This window comes from Lytechinus variegatus, chromosome 3 (genome assembly GCF_018143015.1).
Source record: "Lytechinus variegatus isolate NC3 chromosome 3, Lvar_3.0, whole genome shotgun sequence".
Taxonomy (NCBI): Eukaryota; Metazoa; Echinodermata; class Echinoidea; order Temnopleuroida; family Toxopneustidae; genus Lytechinus; species Lytechinus variegatus.
The window spans coordinates 46,880,083-46,898,659 of record NC_054742.1 but is presented as its reverse complement, the minus strand read 5'-3'; the positions used below and the strand labels follow the sequence as shown (position 1 = coordinate 46,898,659).

Below are 18,577 nucleotides of genomic sequence, written 5' to 3'. Positions count from 1 at the left end.
TGCGTTAATATGTGAAGATGATTTCGATTTACTTAACTTTCTCCACTATTGGAATGAAACATAATTGAGTCCCCACTGGGTGTGTGTGTGTTTGCGTGTACAGGCTAATTTGTTCGTCTGGGGGAGGGGTGACTTTTCAGAGCTTAAACCGGCCCTCCCAAATATTTTACCTCAAAAGGAAACAAAAATGTCTATAGGCCTTCACATATTCTCACACACGCACACGGCCCACACTCACCCACACGTTTATTTCTCCCGTTTCTCATCCTTTCCCTCCTTTTTAAAAATTGGTTTTCGTACACATACCAATTATGACTACAACAATTTGATGTAGGCCTACGATGAAATAAAGATCCTTAAATACACAGCTACATGACACACACCCTCAAACACAAACACACCCACACGTTCGCTGTTACAGACTTACAGGTGTGTTTTTTTACGAAAGCCTGAAAGTGCTCAGTGGCGAGATAATTTATCCTGCAAAGTCGACATAAAACCGTTAATATCAATTTGCCGAGAAACGAACCGGTACTTTATATAACTTTTGAAAAGTTTTATATCAACATGCGAGATAGGTTTGACGACGTTTTGTATGTCGAGATTTAAATTTATATCCATAGCGTGCGCGCACGTGGCCGGCCGCAGAGCGCCTTGATTCGTCAACCATCCATTGATATGGTGCTTTTACGCGCTGTGGATATACTCCTTGTTCTAATCTCGCCAATTATGTCGACTTGTCGAGATAACGTATCTTTCCACGTATACATACTTTTGATGAGTCAACTTGGCTCGCTAAGTCGACAAGTGGACATATGGCACTTCTGTTATATGCATGTAGAATTGACATTTAATTTACGGTTTCCTAGGTCTCTGGAAGATTGGTCTGTTTCGAAGTCTATATCGAGATGGGTTTGGTGATCGGGCTGGGCCGTACGTTTATCAACTTCTTAGCGATGAGGAGGCTTCAATGGGAGTCCGTACTGGAAGACCATATCATTTTACAAATCTCCAAACAGTGTATGATTTGAATGAGGTTAGTGTCTTTATCGAATATTATAAAGAAACGACGAAAAGGCCAGTTTGTTTAACTTAGGAGAACGACTCGTCTATTTTAAACGCGTACGGTATTATAAGTCGATCGAGATGCGTACAATGGAGGAACCAATAGCAAGTGCTCACTGCTACGTACTGTACAATTTTTTTTTCACAATTTAATGCTTTGTTTTTCACGCTATTAATATTAGGTTTTCATCTATTTGAGCTAATTTTATTTCTGACTCGAGTCTCAACAAATGAAAGAAATGAACCAAAGTAATAACTTGATTTTGAAATGTCAGCATCGGTCATTACTTTAAAATTTAGGCTTAATTCATAGATTTGCATGGTTGGTATTATGATAATCATAGGCGGCGGAAGTGGGGGGGGGGGGACATGTCCCCCTAAATTTTTTGTTGATAACTTTTTTTCAGGTGGACCCCCCCTAAATTTTTTCGCTTCCGCCGCCAATGTTGATTATCCCTATGAATTACAGGTCTTAAGATTTAAGTGAAATTTTATTTGGGATTTATGAACTTCATCCCTCATGTTGTATCAAGTACAACAAGATTTTGAATTTTCAACTTTTGAAGTCACTATTTTTTTACTATCAGCAAAGTGAATATGATTCCAGGTCACTGGTATGGACAAAGGTCATTGTATTTTCAGGTCAATGAATGTTCTTTTGAGGAATTGATATTTTGTACATTATAACTAGGTCTTGCATCCATTTCAAAAATTGTATTCAGATAATACTTGTACCAACTATCACAACTGCAACAAAGTTTTAATTATTTGTTATCAAGTGGAAATCAGTGATTTAAATCTGTGAGTCCCAACTGAATGGCTGTGCATGGGAACAAATCAGTATCAATTCATTTTTTATTTTTAGACACCTAGTGAAATATAAATAATTTCAAAGAATAAAGAGGCTCGTTTATTTTCTAAAATTTTCTATTATAAGCTTCCTCTTGCTCACTTCCAAATATCTGAACTCAAATGAGTGTGTTGCTTATATATGTAACATAAACTAGGGACAAATTTGTATGTTCTTTTTCCATGTATTTTTGTAAATTAATGTATCTTTTTATCATAATGATATTGTAATTTAAATCTTGGATTTTTTAAAACACACACAAATTAATAAGAAATAATTATTATTTGACCTTTCCCATTGTCAAACTCATGGTTAGGGAGGGGTTCATTTGAACACCTTTTCAATGATATATTTCTGAATAATATTTTTATAGCTCAAAAATGCATATCATATGTGTGCTTCATATAGTTTTTTTTTTAATATAATGGAATATTATGGGCTATATACTGCTTCAAATGCGGTGAAAAATGATTAGAAATATTGTTAGAAAAGACTTAATACAGTTTGATAAATGCAATCCAAATGAAAAATGATACAGTATTGAATTTGATTGATTTTTATCATTGTGAAAAATTTAGTCTTTGTGATAAAAACCATTAGTGGTTCAAGATAGTTAGATAATAATTATATAAGAAAATAAAATCTAAATTATGAAATTAATTCATGTGATTTAATTTTAGTTACTATTGAAATTAAATTGAAAGTGCTTTTAATTATTGGTCATGACTACATTTTCAAAATAACAAATATGAAGCGTCTTTAATTTGAACACAGATAGGTCTCCATTAGTATGCCCTGTAATTTGACCTAGGTAAAAAATGACTGAGGAGATAGCTTACACATAGATTTATCTGATGTGAAAACTGCTTTAGCATCAGTAATTTTTGCAACTTGGTGCTTGTAAGGGTATTTATACAGAATAAGTCATCATAATTATTGAATGATCATCTTTACAGGTAGGGTGCGATGTCGAATTCCATCATCTGTGTATGGAGTTCACACAAGGTGATAGCCCAAGTCCATGGTACAATCTCACTATTGTATCCATAACTGGAAGTGCAGTACTATGTACTGAGATACCCTGTTTCGGCCGAACCGGTCCAGGTAAGCCATTGTCATTATCAATAATGGTAGAATAAAAACAGAATTTGGGTTTATGAGGTTTCGTTATAATTTATTGAATTTTATTGAATTTTATTCATATCACGCCATACCTGTAACCTGTCCCTAAATGAGAGTGCAATTTAAGCAAAAATAATAGGCCTGCACCAGCTTTAACCAATTTGCTATTAAAATTACTATAGGCCTACATTGATTTGTAATCATTAGCGGATAGGGGGATGGCTGGTATGTATTAGCAGTGAGATGAGGTACAGCAGTACCCTAATCAAACCTCTTTGTTTTCTTTATACATAGGGGTGGATAGAAGATGTCGCCTCCCGTGTCCGGAAGATGAACCTGTTTGTGGAAATGACGGAATCACCTATCCCAGTTCATGTGAGGTTGACAATTTGATCAGATGTCTGTCACGGGATGTAACAATAGCTTACTACGGGGAATGTCGAATAGGTCAGTTGCAATTGAAATCTCTTGCCATTTAGTATTTCAGGGTTATTTGCGCTATCGTCCACGTAATGTACATATATACTAAATCATATTTTCTATGAAATATGGTTTTGAATTGTTCTTATAACCTCAGTACATATACTAACAAATTGTTTCATGGGCGCATTCTCCCACCTGTTGTACAATGGTGTCCTCACAAGGTTTGTTATATATAGGCCTATCAGAACCTAAATGTGCTTGCCTTCATAATATCTGGAGATTTTAACCATCAATTGGTGGATGAGGGGAGGTGTTCCACCTGGTCCCCAGTGTTGTGCTACTTGAGGCTGTCCTTAGGGACAATTATGTGGTCTGATCCTTAGCCAGTTCATGCTTGGTATATGCTTACTTAATGTAAGTGTTACACCGTACAAGACAATTCATTTTGCCAAAACAATGATTTCTACCTGTTTTTGATCAAGAAATAGACCAAGGTCTTAATTCCCATATGAATTTCTCTCTCATCTTAGGAGTTATCATGGAGAGTATGTTTTGGTCTGCCAGTGTTGTAGACAATGAACCTGGTGAACTGACTGAACTGGAAATGGAAGCGTTCCTCTTTGCCAACGAGTCCAGTGAGAGTGTGGCTGGAACAAATCTATGGCGTATGGGAGTATTTGGCAGCATGAATGTCGATGGAACTGGACCGAAGTTTGGTTATGTACCACAGGTAAGATACTGCATTTCCTCGTGTTGTATTCTGCTGTCATGATTAATGTCTAATGTACATGTTGCAGCCTATTTTGCAGTGGCTTTTTGGTGGGTGAAATTTTGCATTCATGTTCAATTTTTTCCACCTACAATAAATTAAATGATTCAACGAAGCAAGGATGTATGTTTAATGAAGTTATCAATGAAGTACTGCAGGAATTTACATGACGAAAACCTCCATTTGAGAACACTATACCCCAATATCCCTCAATCAATTCTCTTCTCCAAGTACGACAAACCCACCGCCCCAAGCATAGACCTATCCATGCCCCAAGCAAGCAATAATATTTAAGTATCAAAACACCTGTTTCTTGACCTCGGTCCGAAGATAACACACAGCCCGAGCGCGGTCCCTGCAAAGCATGCTGTCATTTATTTACTTACTTTCCTTATTTCGAGGTCGATTTTCTTCGTTCGAAATTTAAAATGGACTAACATTGGATTTCTGAATACAATATGCCTTTGAAAACGTGATGAAAAATCGAATACAATAATTTCATTCCGAAGGTCCTACTACAGGCAGAGAAGTCTTACGTAATAGCACAGCTGTTGTTTATCATTTCGTCCTTGGCTCAACACTCATTTACTGGCCTGTGGAGGTGAAATTGAGACAACGGGATTACCTGGCCAAGAAGGGTTTATCGGGGCTCGGAAATGTTATTGAGATTTCAAATGAAAATTGGGGTCTAGAACCGCAGTTTGCAATCCAAACGGGGGTTTGACGTAATGATAATTTTGATAAAAATTTGCAACATAGAGCCCAATTCTTTTCCCCAACATTGTGAAGAAATATAATTTTGTTTTTCATGAACCCATGTTTGAAAAGTGTTCGCTATTTGGAAGCCTATGGTAATTATTATAGATAATAACAGAGTTTGGAAGGAATTAGCCTGCTAAGGTCACAGTATAGTTTGAAACAATTTTAGTTCATCAAAAAAAATCCACCTGTAGAGTATTGGAGGCAAAGAGATGATCAATTTCAACTGTTTGACTAGAAGCCTGTTATGTATGAGCACAGAAAGCTGGACTACAGGTTGATCTTCAAAGTAGAAAGAACCAGATATCAAGACTAGCATTGATAACCCTCATGTGTAAGGCAAGGGCCATCTAGTCATAATTTTACAAGACTACTTGAAAATCATTTACATCCCTCAACCTATATGAATCTCCTCTGAATGTAAGTGGCCACTGTCAGTGTCAAGATGAGTACATTTGCTGATGCTTCAAGCTTGAAAAATACAAGTAATGCTTTCTACAGTAAATTAACAGCTTTCTGAAAAGGGTGTACAACCTTAAAGGTATTTGAGTACCTGGAGGTCTCACCATTTGAAATAATTGGCTTTGTCTGTGATAAAGTACAGATGAAAATTGTCTGAAATGATATAAAGAAAATTAGAGAGAAAATTTAAAATTGAATATGAACAAATATGTCGGAAGCTCTTAAAGCAACTGGAATGTGAAAGGTTTCTCTTTCTTTCTTGCAGATTCTTGATGAGACTGCTGCAAGTCAGGTATTAGTTTCTGGCCTCCCACTTCCAATCAGAGCCCGGTTCCATTTTGATGTGGCAACAATCGGCTGTAATGAATTTGATTTTATGTGCATGGAGTTTACTCGTGACAATGCTGCCGAACCATTCTTCCCATTCCAGACCAATAGTGGAAAGGACACCTTCACAAGTTGTCGAGTCGCGCCATGTGATCCTTTAGGTAGATGATTTAAGATGTTTTGCCATAATTTCAATTTTTGTATCCTTGTTGATTGTGCTTGTGCAGTATGTTTGAAAGTAACGATATTTGGGGAGCTTTAATTTGATGAGTGATAGCTGGAGAGAATGAACTTGGAGTACAGTGAAAATGCGACCTTGGCGACCACTGCTCCAGCCAACCTATGGACACTCTGGCATTGCTTTATTTTGCCTTCCATCTCTATGCAATGCTGTCCAAGTAATGTTATGAAAAGTTTAAATAAGCATTCATGTTTTTCATGCGCAAAGGGTCTATTAGTGTAGATTTGCATTTTTCTCTGAGCTACTGTCTTCTAAGCGACTGTCTTACATAAAAAAATATCTCCTACGAAACAAGACTTGAACTTTCTGACACACAGTATACACCAATAACCAGGTTTGCCCATCATAATCTTAGACCCAAGACCAGAATGCATATTTAATTGGGTTGTTTAATCTTTTTATTTTTCTCAGATCAATTGTCAGAAAATGATCTGTGTTGTATTTTTATGTCACTATACTGCAGGTACATGGTACTGTCACATTATCTATTGTAATTATTTTAATGATTAATTTATTTAACCACAAAGATCCAACAGTATTTATTAATGACATCCCAGAACTTTGATTCATAAATGTCAGTTCCATGATTTGAAGTATTGAAAACATATTTATTTCATTTTCCACCAGCCAGCTTAAATCGTATGGCAGTTGGACCAGTGACTTGGGGTATAACAGTAGCAACCTTCCGTCGGAGTGCACCCAGTGATATCGTATTGGACGTGCTGGTCCAAATCACTCCTGACAGCGAGTTAATTCAAGGGAATGGGCTTTGGCGGATAGGATTATTTGGTAGTCCTTTGGCCAATGGAAGTTCTTCTGAGAGGTTTAACTACGTCCGACAGCTCCTTGACCCAGCTCTTGCATCCTTACCTATTACACCTGGCCAAAAAATTAACTTTCCTGCTCTTCCTGCTCAATTCAAAATAATTGAACTGGGTTGCTCCAGGTACAAGTACATCTGTCTAGAGATTGCCAAAGGTGATGAACCACAGCCAGACTTTGTCTTTCACAATGACCAACAGAAGCCTCTCATCTTCTGCAAATCTGTGTCTTGTCCTGGTAAGCCATCTTAATAGAAACCCTGTTTGAAAATGCAAAGAGAATAAAAGATAAGACTGATGTTGACATACATGTACATGTACAACTTCTCATATGTCAACTCTGTGAAATAACATAACTCGCCAAGTTGACTTACAATTTTTTAGATATCGACTTAGTGAGGAAATGTATCTGGTCATATTGACATACAACTTTTCATATATATTTTTGCAAGGTAATGTACCTCGCATTGACTGGCAACTTTTCATATGTCAATGTGGTTGATGACACTTGAAAGCTTCCGTACATCAGGTCACAGGAAGGCTATCTCAAATTATTTAATGTCTGCCATCTAAACTAACCAAAGCAAGTGGAAAAGAATTTAGCACTATAAGTCGCTTCCATATTTCAAATAAATTATGAAGAAATTAACATTAAAATGTCTGGAATTCGAACTTAAACTGGATGTATATTGAAATTGCTTTTAATATCCTGAAATTATCATCATAAGCCAAATTCTTCTTGTAGTTTTGTTGTTGTTCATTTGGGGTTGTTTTGAAGGTTAATTTACCTGTAATTGTTGGATTGCCATTCTTAATTTCATTTTCTTATATTATTTTGCGGTAAAAGCACAGTAAGCAAATTATTGATCTCCTAAAACATATTCAAAGTTGAATAGTATGTATTTTGGTTTCCTCAACTCTGTTCCGTATATCCCACATGTGATGATGCTCCCATTCTATCACCAAATAAAATGTTTCTCTACCACTGAATATAGTCCAAATTCAAGTTTTAAACACAATAAAGTTTACATATTTAGAATGCCTACTTTATTTTTTTTCTCTAAAAAAATCTGGCATAGCTGCACTGGTTGTGAATTCACAAGACTTTCTGTTACACTCCACTTCAAGTTTGATAATGATAAATGGAAATACACACTGATGGAACAGAAGGCCGGTCAGGTTTAATCAAATTAAATTTAATTAAAGTCAAGTTCCTCTGGTAATGTTTGCTTTCACAAAGTGCGTTACTATTGATGGGGTTTATCTTTTTTATACAGCTTAATGTACTCCTGTGCCTTACCTGTATCTTTCAGGTTGGTACACTAATTCCATTGATCATTAAACAAGCTGGATGTTTCTTGCCTGAACAGATCTTGGAGATTTTCCTGGTCAAATCCTAATTGTTCAAAGATGGATACATGTACATGGTATCATGGTGATTAAGCATACACCCATATGACCCCATGCTGAATGCATTCTTATGGCTATAAGATCAATGTAATTCATCATTGCAGGTCCCCCCAAACCTGTTGTGCGGCTGCTTAGTCTTGACTGGAATTTAGGCCTTATCACGCATCGCATTGGTAGCCCAAGCAATGTCAGCATCATCGTGTCGATCGCTACTTCAGAAAGATCTTCACCTGTCAATGGTACTGACCTGTGGAAACTTGGATTCTTTACAAGCGGTGATGCTAATGGAGTGGGTGGCAGGAGAGGCCAGTACAAAGAACAGATCCTAAGCCAAGCAGATTCTTCACATCCCATCATTCCCGGGGTATCCACCTATACCCTTTCTCTACTGTGCTTAATTAAGAATTTAAAGTAAAAATAACTTTTTAGTTTCAAGGTATGACTGTTTCTGCCTCAGCAATCTAAAATATATACACTCTGAATACACTGTCTAAATAGCTTTGTTTTGAATGGTGGCTATATCCAAACTGCCTCAAAATGATACTTTGTACTACATTTTTACCAATGGTGATTGTTTTTATTGCATAGCTGATTAGCTATGATAGTTTCTTTTGAGGATCTGACCACATGATGAAGAGATAATGCCGTCAATGGTGTATGTGCCTGCCTCCATTTACTGAAAATTTTGAAAACCCTGTAACCATCTTCAGAATGCACTTTCAGCTTTATAGAATTGCATGTTAATCAGATCTAGATACTTGGTTAATCAGAAATAATCTGTAAATAATGCTTCTTTTTTCAGATGCCACTGAACTTTGTTAATGTTCTCACTTCAATTGACATAACTGGTATGGGATGCGCAGGGTCCAACTTCAGTTACACCTGCATTTCTTTTGCGAAGGGAGATGCCGCAGACCCAGACTTTGACTTACCATTACGTAATGATGAAGCTGTTTCCTGCAAGAGAATTGCTTGCCAAGGTCAGTTTATTTAGTCACCCATCTAAGACAAACTAGGCTCACACCATTCAACAAGTGGCTCTTTCATAACAAATCATGTATATTCATTAACAAAGAGTAAATAAGTCTCATGATATTTTATAAGGTCTACAATGATTTACTAACAAGTGAGTTATTCATTTCTTCATTTTCATGTCATACATTAATATTTGATGCATTTTCTTCTAATCCCGATGCACATATCATGCTAACGACATAGATTTTCTTACAGTGTGGCGAATCTGCGATTGCTTCTAGGTTGGTAAGTGAGATTTACGACAAAGCTCATTCCTTCTCTTACCTGATGCTTGTTGTACTGTCAATGTAATCCTTGTTCTGTTTGTGTCTTTTATGTAAATGTCTGTACGCATATCTCCAGCAAACCTTTGTTAAAATAAAGTCTTTCCTTGTCAACCTACCCCTCTTGTCTGTTTTCCAGTTGTGTTCAGTTTGTTTGATGAGATGGGAGAGGTGAATGCACATGTGTGAGTGGGTAATGTGTGTTTGCTAGGTATGTATGTTGGCGTTATGGTGTAAATGAAGTAGTTGATCTTGGAGTGAATGTTGGAGTTTAGAAAGCTGTAATTTGTAATTTTCTGTGGCTAACTTACTGATTTCATTCCTCACAGGGAAAAATGCAATATAGACTTATGCTACCTTGTTAACTGAAATGATCTCTGTTCTTCCACAACCTACTATCCCACTGCCCCCACCCCCTCTAATTCATCAAAAATATAGCTGCACAATCTCAAAGGTCAGCCATATTTCAGGCAACATCGGTGACCTGGGAGTATTTGGATGACAGCTCTGCAATAAAAGTGAGGATGAGGCTGATCCCAGATACCGGTCATGAAACAATCTCTGGAAGAAATCTTTGGGAAATGGGTGTATACGCCTCGGATCCACCTGAGAATAGAAACCCGACGAAATACGGATATGTTGAAAACATACTTGATGGACGTGTTATGGGTACGACAAGCTAGTGAGTAATTTCCAATGATCCTTTGTGTTCATTAAGAAAATCAAGATACAGTTCTTTAGTAATGTCAGTGTTTTCATTAATGTCAGTTCTTGCCTCGCCTGCATAGTAAAGCAAGACCATAGGCACAGCTTTTCCAACACTAAACTGAACTTGACTGTGATTGGGTATCAACATGCCGTGGTCATTTATGTCAATAATTAAATTACCTAACTGTTATGCTAGTTCACTGATATATCTTGTTTCCCAAATAAAGTATACACATTATTCACGCACCCTCATGTGCCACCTCCCTGCCCATGCACGGAGGTTGCGGCATTTCGGTTTCATTGATCATCGATCCCGAAAGCATTCAAGTCTCCATGTGGGAACTGAGCCCTGCCAGAGATAGAATTGTTTGGGTCATCCTGCAATCATATACTTCAGATGTTTTGCTCACCGATAAGCCTAAGGATCGAGTCAGAGGCTTGGGCTGTGGACACCTCTTATCATTGGGGAGCCCAAGGGGTTATTGCCTTTCCCCTGTCCCCCTGCACCCTCAAGTCTTGCAGGAGATGAAGGAGGATCAAGCCTGGGTCCTTATGGTAGCATCCAGATGGCAGAGGAGGCCCTGTTTTCCTCTACCCCTCACCTTAATTAATAAGCAGGTAGCCCCTTCCTCTTCCTCTTCAATATCCACCATCAGAGGTTATTGTGATCGGCCATCGCCACAATCCACATAGGCATTCCGATGGCTCGGCTGTCACAATCTGAATCTCTTGACCAGACTATCACCTATACTTTTTCCATAAACATTCTTCCGAATTGAAGCTAGCTCCTTGGTGTCTGTCAAAGGTGCTTGAGACTTTGGCTTCGAACTGTTATCGGATTTGGCACTCCATCACGTGACTGTTAAGACAGTTTACCTTAACGCTGTTGCTTTGTGCCAGAGGCAGATTTTCCTCTATGCCCTGTGCACCACGCACAAGCACATCAGATGGGAGATATGTGCAGTGTCTGCCTTATCTCTATACATATCGCTACATGCGAAGAATCAGACAGCATCTTTGGGCTCAGATGAAATTTGGGGTCCCTTATACAACTTTTTCTCAATCAAGGTGAAAAGTCTGGTGCACTATATGTGCCCTCATGTGATATTTGGATACAACTGAAAACCACAGCAAGTCTGAGCAGCTTCACAAACCTTCACTGCGATTCGGGCGATTCTTTCTCTTGGTGCATTGTCAAAATGATCCATGCTGCGGGCTCAAACATGCACATTTTGGGTGATAAACCCAATGTCCATGTTACCAGATGGATTGATACATCATGGGCACTGTTTCAGGGCATCATGCTTGATGAAATTTTATGGCCACTCTTTGTCATTCTGCCAATTCCTATATATATATCTACCTAAAAGTAATCTCCTCAGGCACGGTTTGCCTCCTCTGCATGGAAGGTACTTGGAACCTCTGTTTCTCTTTCTTATTAGTGCCTAATTCCTTCCTTTTTCAGACAAGCCTCTTTAGGATTTATTCCATGCTGGTATAGCCTAATGGGTAGACACATCTATCAGAAAGATCTTACTATTTATGTGAAAATTTGATGCATCTTCTGGGCTAGCCCCCCCCATCTGACAAAGCAACATGTTCTGACCTCTTCAGTAGCTGATGAGAGAAAGAATGGCAGTTCAGCGGTCAAAGGTTATCTAATAATGATAATAATAATAATGTCAGATTTCTTCCCAAGGAGGCCAATTTAGTTTTGAAAACTGTTCTATACCAGTGGGCCCTGCTTAACATGATAATATTATTATTATCTGAGTTCATGTGTTAAAGTTTACCTGCAAGACTCATCTCTTATGATAGAAGAGACATATATGACATAACTCTGCGCATGTTGCAATGGTAAGCAATCTTTGGTGCTCTTGGGATGTATTCATGTCAGTTATGGTGCCTTTGGAGGTCAGATGGTGAAGTCAAAGATATACATTTCTGGTCAAATTTGGAAGATTACTTGTAAGACTCTCATTTGACAGATTATTTTTGCAACTCTCACATTTCATCTGAACTTAGGTTGCAGATGAACTTGGATAACTTGTGTATTATACTGACATTAGAGATAATAGGTAATGTCAAGGCCGTTTGAGGTTTGCCTTGTGTAATTGAACTTTGGGGGGGAACCTTTGTGTTATGTAGTCACTGGTGGATGAGCTACAATATGACTATTGCCTTTTCTTCATATTCAGAACTGTTGCTATATTGAATTGCGTAATGCAGGCGAGACAGATCCAGAAAAAATCTTGTTTAGTGTACGTTATCAGCTGAACAGTTTATTGAAACTCTTATTGTAGTTGGTATTAAAATGCTTTTTGATAAAAAAATGAAAGTGATTTTACATGTATTATTTCTAACCCATTCTATAAATATGTTTCATTGAAAAAAAATTAATTTATGTAATTTATATTGTCAAAAAATGAAAATAAATGGAAAGAGAATATAAATATTTATGAATTTATAATTCTCTAATCTTTGATGGATTTTCCTCAAATTTTCACTGATACTTTCCTCATTCTTCTACTTTTATTACCACCAACTTATTGTCAGGGAGAACTTCCCTTTTAAGCAATATTTTGAATGCTTAGTCTGTCTTTGTCTTTTAGGCACTTTATTAAAAATCAAAATACATGTATATATCTTATTAATTCTCATTGTATTTACAGCCGGGATAGAGAGCTTGAACTGGTAGGATCAACGCCTTTTGAACCACTTAATCGCTATCTATGCAGTGACTCTAGGCCCCGCCCATATCTTTGTGTTGAGGTGAGAAAGAACCCAAGGGCACAGCCACCGTTCAGTCTCCTAGCCACAGATGAGCGCATTAGACAGTGCAATCTGTTCAATTGCCATGGTAACAATTCTTTTACATCACTCATTAAGAACTGAATATCATTCTGATTAAATGCATTTGGTTCATTGTTTTTTACAAATTGTACCAGTAATTTTCTTTTATTTGAATTTGATCCTAGATAGTACACTTCTAAAAATTATATCAAAATATCAAGTCATTATACCTTTTTCAAAATTTTAGAACAATGTCTTGAAATTGAATTTCAGTAAATCAAATTATATCACATAGCTCAATGATATTTCCAGTACTTGTGAAGATAAATCCATTAATGGTGGAAATAAGTTACTTTGACAAAATAGTGTGAAGTTTGAATTAATTAAGACATTACTAATAGTATGAAATCCACAATGCAACTACAAGCCCCAATAATTTAGAAAATGTAAAATTTATAAAAATTGAGGGGAAATGATTATGTGAATGACTGAATGTAATGTACTAAGCGGTAAAATTATATATTTTTTTGGCTAGATCTGTTGTGATAAGTTTTGACATATGTATTTATACATTCAGAGCATAGCCAGTATCAATTTTACATGTTATTTTCAATGCAATTAAAACAATGCTTGCAACATTTATGAATTCATTCTCAAAATGTTTCACCAAAATATGGTATGGTTATTAACTCTCATGTTTCCCAAAATGTTAATTAAATATTTTAGACCTTTTCTTCCATAAGCTGAATAATGTACATATAGTTAGGATGGAAAAAATCTAAATGTGCTTATAATGCAATAGAAACATTAAGCATTAGGAGTGCTGTTAAGGGGAATAATCCTAGCTCTAGAAGCCAAACAAATTCTGCTTTAACATACTAACCTAAAAAGAACATTTATTTATATATTCATTGTGCTGAATAAATGCCAAAAAAAATGAATTAACAACAACATTCTGTTTTACAATTGCCCTGAAATGACTTCTGATAAGTGATAAAGTTTTCTTTAAACATGAGCTCAGTCCTCTTGGGCTGACAATCATTCCCATTTTTGGCATGGAAGTTAATCATCCAGTAACGATCTTGCAAATTTATTGTTATTTTCCTATTTGTATGAATGTTTATTAGGGAAATTTGACTATTATATTTTACTGTTAGCAAATCAGCATGACAAAACGCTTCCTTGAATAACTAGGCATGTTGTACCTCTAGCTTGATATTAGATTAGTAACCTTATAAACTCTTCCTTGTCTGTAGTATTGCATTTTAAGTGGATGAGAGAGTTGTTGGCCTGCATTGATGCATGCCAGAGACAAACTCTAGTGTATCACTGACTATTAGTGTGTTTGTATGACCAATATGTCCCTTATGATTCCCTGAATTATAGAGCTATTAATAGCTCCATGATTAAAGCATGCAATAATTCCAATAACTAGTTGTGTTCATCTGTGTAAGAGACATATGTAAGGGTAAGATGTTATTTTTCATGTACATATTTTTTGTAAATGATTGGGGCCCCACATTTTCTTTTGAGTTGTTAAATTCATGATCTGGAAATAAACCGTTCCCCAGCATTTTTAGCCTGACAGTCATTTTAGTCCCAAAATTGGCTAATTTGAAACAAAGTGCAACCGATTTTTTTTCACTACAATGCATTTATGTTGAAATTTTTTCCAAGGGAAAAGTTAAAATGACTAGACTATTAAGAGCAGGGATGATATAGTACACATTGTGTGCTAAACTGTGCTTCTCAATAGTCTAAGGCCAAAATGTGTCTTGTACGTAAATTTGTCGATGTAAATAGGCCTACCTGTTGATAAGTTTGAGAATAATGGCTTAAATTTCACTTTTTGTAGCTTTAAATATGAAAATTTATCATGTCAGAGTTGGTTCTGTAAAGGCAATCTTATTTAGTCAGACGGCAATACAATTGAATTATTTTATGGAAAACATTGGAATGTCCCAGAAATGAATGACTATCATTATTTATTAGATAGGAAAATAATATAAGATAGAATTTAGTCTCTTCGTTTGTTTAAAAAGTGAAATTCTAACAAACTTTATCTGACCTTTTACAATTTACACATGTAGAGATAAATATCACATGGACTTTACCATATGGCCTGTTCTAAATAGCTAAGCTTTGCTGTTGGGGGTATAAGAATTATTTACCAAATGTGTCAATATACTTTGTGTTGTAAAATTTGCAGCTGTTTGGCAATTCATGAAATTTGTGGATTTGTAGTGTGTCAATTTCTTGAGCTTGTTGTACTCCTGGAAAAACAGTCCTGTAGATTTATCATTTTACTAATTATTTTTGCAACAAGATGTTTTGTATTAATGACAATATTAAATTCCACTGTTATGCTTATTGTCGATAGCATCAACATTTGCTGAATACACACAGGATGTAGCATTAGATTACGCATGAAGCACTCATACATGTATGGTGAAATTTTTGAAGTGGAGCACGATTTTAATCATCGATTTGTACAAAGGACTTTGGATGCACTACTTGACCTGAAGCATGAACTTTCGTGAGTTGCACAAAACTTTATAGCTATAGTGCTTTCTCTGTCAACTATGGTCTGCATTACTTGCCGACCGGCCCCATTTCTCCTCGTTCCAATACAGACACGAGTGGCAATATTGAAGGTCTCCCATCGGCTCGTTTCTCTAGTATGCAGTGGATGCTGACTCCAATTTTGGATTTAGGATCTCGGAGAGCAGCCCAAAGTGTCCGTATTCAGCTCATCGTAATGCCTGAGGCTGGGACTGACTACATCCATGGGTCAGGGTTGTGGAGGGTCGGGTTGTTCTCGAGCGGCCAACGGGATGGTCGTGGTGTAAGACACCAATATGTCCGGCAGATCCTCAATGAATATGAGACAAGCAGAGAACTGACTGTTTCTTTACCCTTGAGATTTGATTTAAACACAGACTTTAACATGGAAGGAATTGGATGTGGGGATACACGCTACATTTGTATTGAGTTCACAAAAGGAGATAGACCACGTCCAAACTTTAATCTACCGATGACAAATAACCACTTTATTAATTGTCATCTTTATCGCTGTAAAAGTGAGTAAAAGAAACAATTGATTTATTTCTATCTTGAAATGATATAGAATCAGAAGATTGTTCTGTTACGAAAATAGATGATTCCTGTAGTTTGTATCACAGATTTAGATACCAGTAGATGAAAGATGACTGTTAACTGCTTTTCATGGCCAACTTTCCATAGATGAATTGTAACTTGACAAAGAGTCAATTTATTTGAACATGCAGGTATTAACAGGCCTACTTTCGTTTTTTATTGCCCATTCAGACATATTCTGGAGGGGGGGGGGCGGTTCAACATAGTTTTATATACCTGATGGTCCACCATCTGTCTGTCCCCAATTGTTGTTTTCAGTGGATAATTCAAAAGGCTGCATGTTTTCAAATTATTTCTTGATTTAGTTAATACAATAATGGACAGATTGTTATACTTGAAAACAGATGCTGTATATTATGATTAATGGTGCCTATATACAGTACACACAGCCATTTTAGAGGAAAAAAAATTGGTGTCCTCAAACATGGCTGCTTGTGATGTCTTGTGGCTAGCCTCCCTGTAATCAAAAGATTCTATTTTTTATTCATATCAGATTCAGATCCAAGACCAACTAGAGCTCCAAGACCAAGACCGAGACCACGTCCAAATCCGAATCCCACTCCCACCTCTAACCAGGGTCCCGATAGAGGACCTCGTCCTGTCAGCAATCAGAACAGTCACCTCAAGACGGCAAGACTTACAAACTTTCGATGGAACATGCAGCCAGTAACATACCGGGATGCTATGTCGAGCGATATAAATCTCAGGGCATGGATTACCCCTTCCCCAACAACTGATTTCATCCATGGTGTCAACCTATGGAGATTGGGTATCTTTGGCAACTCGTTGCAAACAGGGAAGGGACCGAAAGTTGGGTACCGTCGGCAGGTCTTGCCTCTTCGTGATGCCAATGCTCCAATGCATGCTGCAGCGCCACTTGAATTTGAAATCCCGATGCAGTTTGAATTGTGGAGAGTTGGATGTAATGACATAGGGTTTCTCTGTGTTGAGTTTGCCAAGGGAGATTCTCCTGATCCAAATTTCAATTTTCCTTTACCTGGTGGAGGTGCAGTTGTTTCCTGTCAAAGAGCGACATGTCTTCAGGGTAGATCCAGTGGTTGGTACACTGCAAACTATTTTTTTAAAAGTTTCCTGCAAGTGTTCAGATATAATGGAATGCACTCAAATGCATGAAATAGTGAGTGGTAAACTTAAATAGAATAAATGAAAAGCACTGCAATCTGTAATGATCGTACAATTTGTTGTGTCACATGCACAGTTGTGAACTTTTTTTTCAATGATGGCAGGTTTCATTCAAGGTCTTTGATATCAATCATAAATTACAAATTGCAGGTCTGCTTCTTACAACAAACAACTCTTACTTTGAAAAGTAAGAATTGATCATAAATCATTTGCAAGTTTGCAATTGATTTTTTTTTGGGGGGGGGTTGATTGATAAGAAGTTGCAGCAATTAACCCATAGAATTAAGCTCCAGCTGCTGAAAGTGTGCAGTAATGTTGGTTTCTTGTATAATATTTAAGTCTTAAAAAAGACTGAATACAATTGAAAATCAAGATAAGAAATGACCAATGATATGTTATAACCCTACCCATCCAAAAATAATTGTAGATTTCCTAGATCACATGAATGAATTAATTCTTTAGAGAATGAGTCCTAATTAAAGCATCAGATCATTGCCTTGTGTTCACTGTGTTTCATGTGTGTTTGATAAGTATGTGTAAATTATGTGTTGTTACAGGTAGAGGTTTGAATATGATTTGCACTAAGTTTATTGATGAACTCCACCCAAACAACAAGATGACTTGAATAAGTGAGAATCTGTATAAAAGAGAAACTTGTAAACGACGATAGAAATCTAAAAGCGAGTAGAAAAGCAGGTCTGGGTGGTATCTCAATTTGTGTGGGAAGGAGTTCAGCTCTTACCTGAACAAGCAAGAAGAAAACAGTTTTAAAAGTCGTCTTGGAGCCACCTTCCTTTAAAAAATGTTGGACAAGCAATTAAAAAAAGGAAGAAGAATGGCCTCAAATAAGGGGGGGGGGCACATGGCTCTTTAAACCACCCTGTTGCACTCCTTATCAGCTCTCATTCGCATATCATTCATGTCATGCTATACACTTTTTTTTCATGAATATAAGCAAAACTGTAGAATTTAATGATTTCTTATTTTACATCAGACCTGTAGACAATTTTAAGCATTCTCCTTTTTTACCCTTCTCTGTCAATTCAAATCACCTTGTTTTGCTGGGTTAGTCCTGGGGAGTGTTTCATCAACATTTTTGTCCGACAAGTTGTCAGATCTGACATCTTTCTCTGACTCTGATTGGCTGTGAGGCACTGTTACTATGGTAACTGTCGGATAAAATGGGACTTGTCGGATAAAACGTCCGACAAGTCCTTTCATGAAACGCTC

At 36.9% G+C, this 18,577-nt stretch overlaps 1 protein-coding gene across 1 annotated transcript in view; it reads left to right on the top strand.

Annotated features, from left to right (window-relative positions):
• Positions 1-18,577, top strand: part of LOC121412045 — a 68,019-nt gene that overhangs the window by 26,478 nt on the left and 22,964 nt on the right. Inside the window, exons 4-11 of the mRNA XM_041604955.1 lie at positions 870-1,036; positions 2,872-3,019; positions 3,332-3,484; positions 3,991-4,190; positions 5,716-5,938; positions 6,646-7,077; positions 8,354-8,613; positions 9,052-9,229. Of these exons, the coding sequence (XP_041460889.1) occupies positions 870-1,036; positions 2,872-3,019; positions 3,332-3,484; positions 3,991-4,190; positions 5,716-5,938; positions 6,646-7,077; positions 8,354-8,613; positions 9,052-9,229 (1,761 nt within the window). The remainder of the gene's footprint in view (positions 1-869; positions 1,037-2,871; positions 3,020-3,331; positions 3,485-3,990; positions 4,191-5,715; positions 5,939-6,645; positions 7,078-8,353; positions 8,614-9,051; positions 9,230-18,577) is intronic.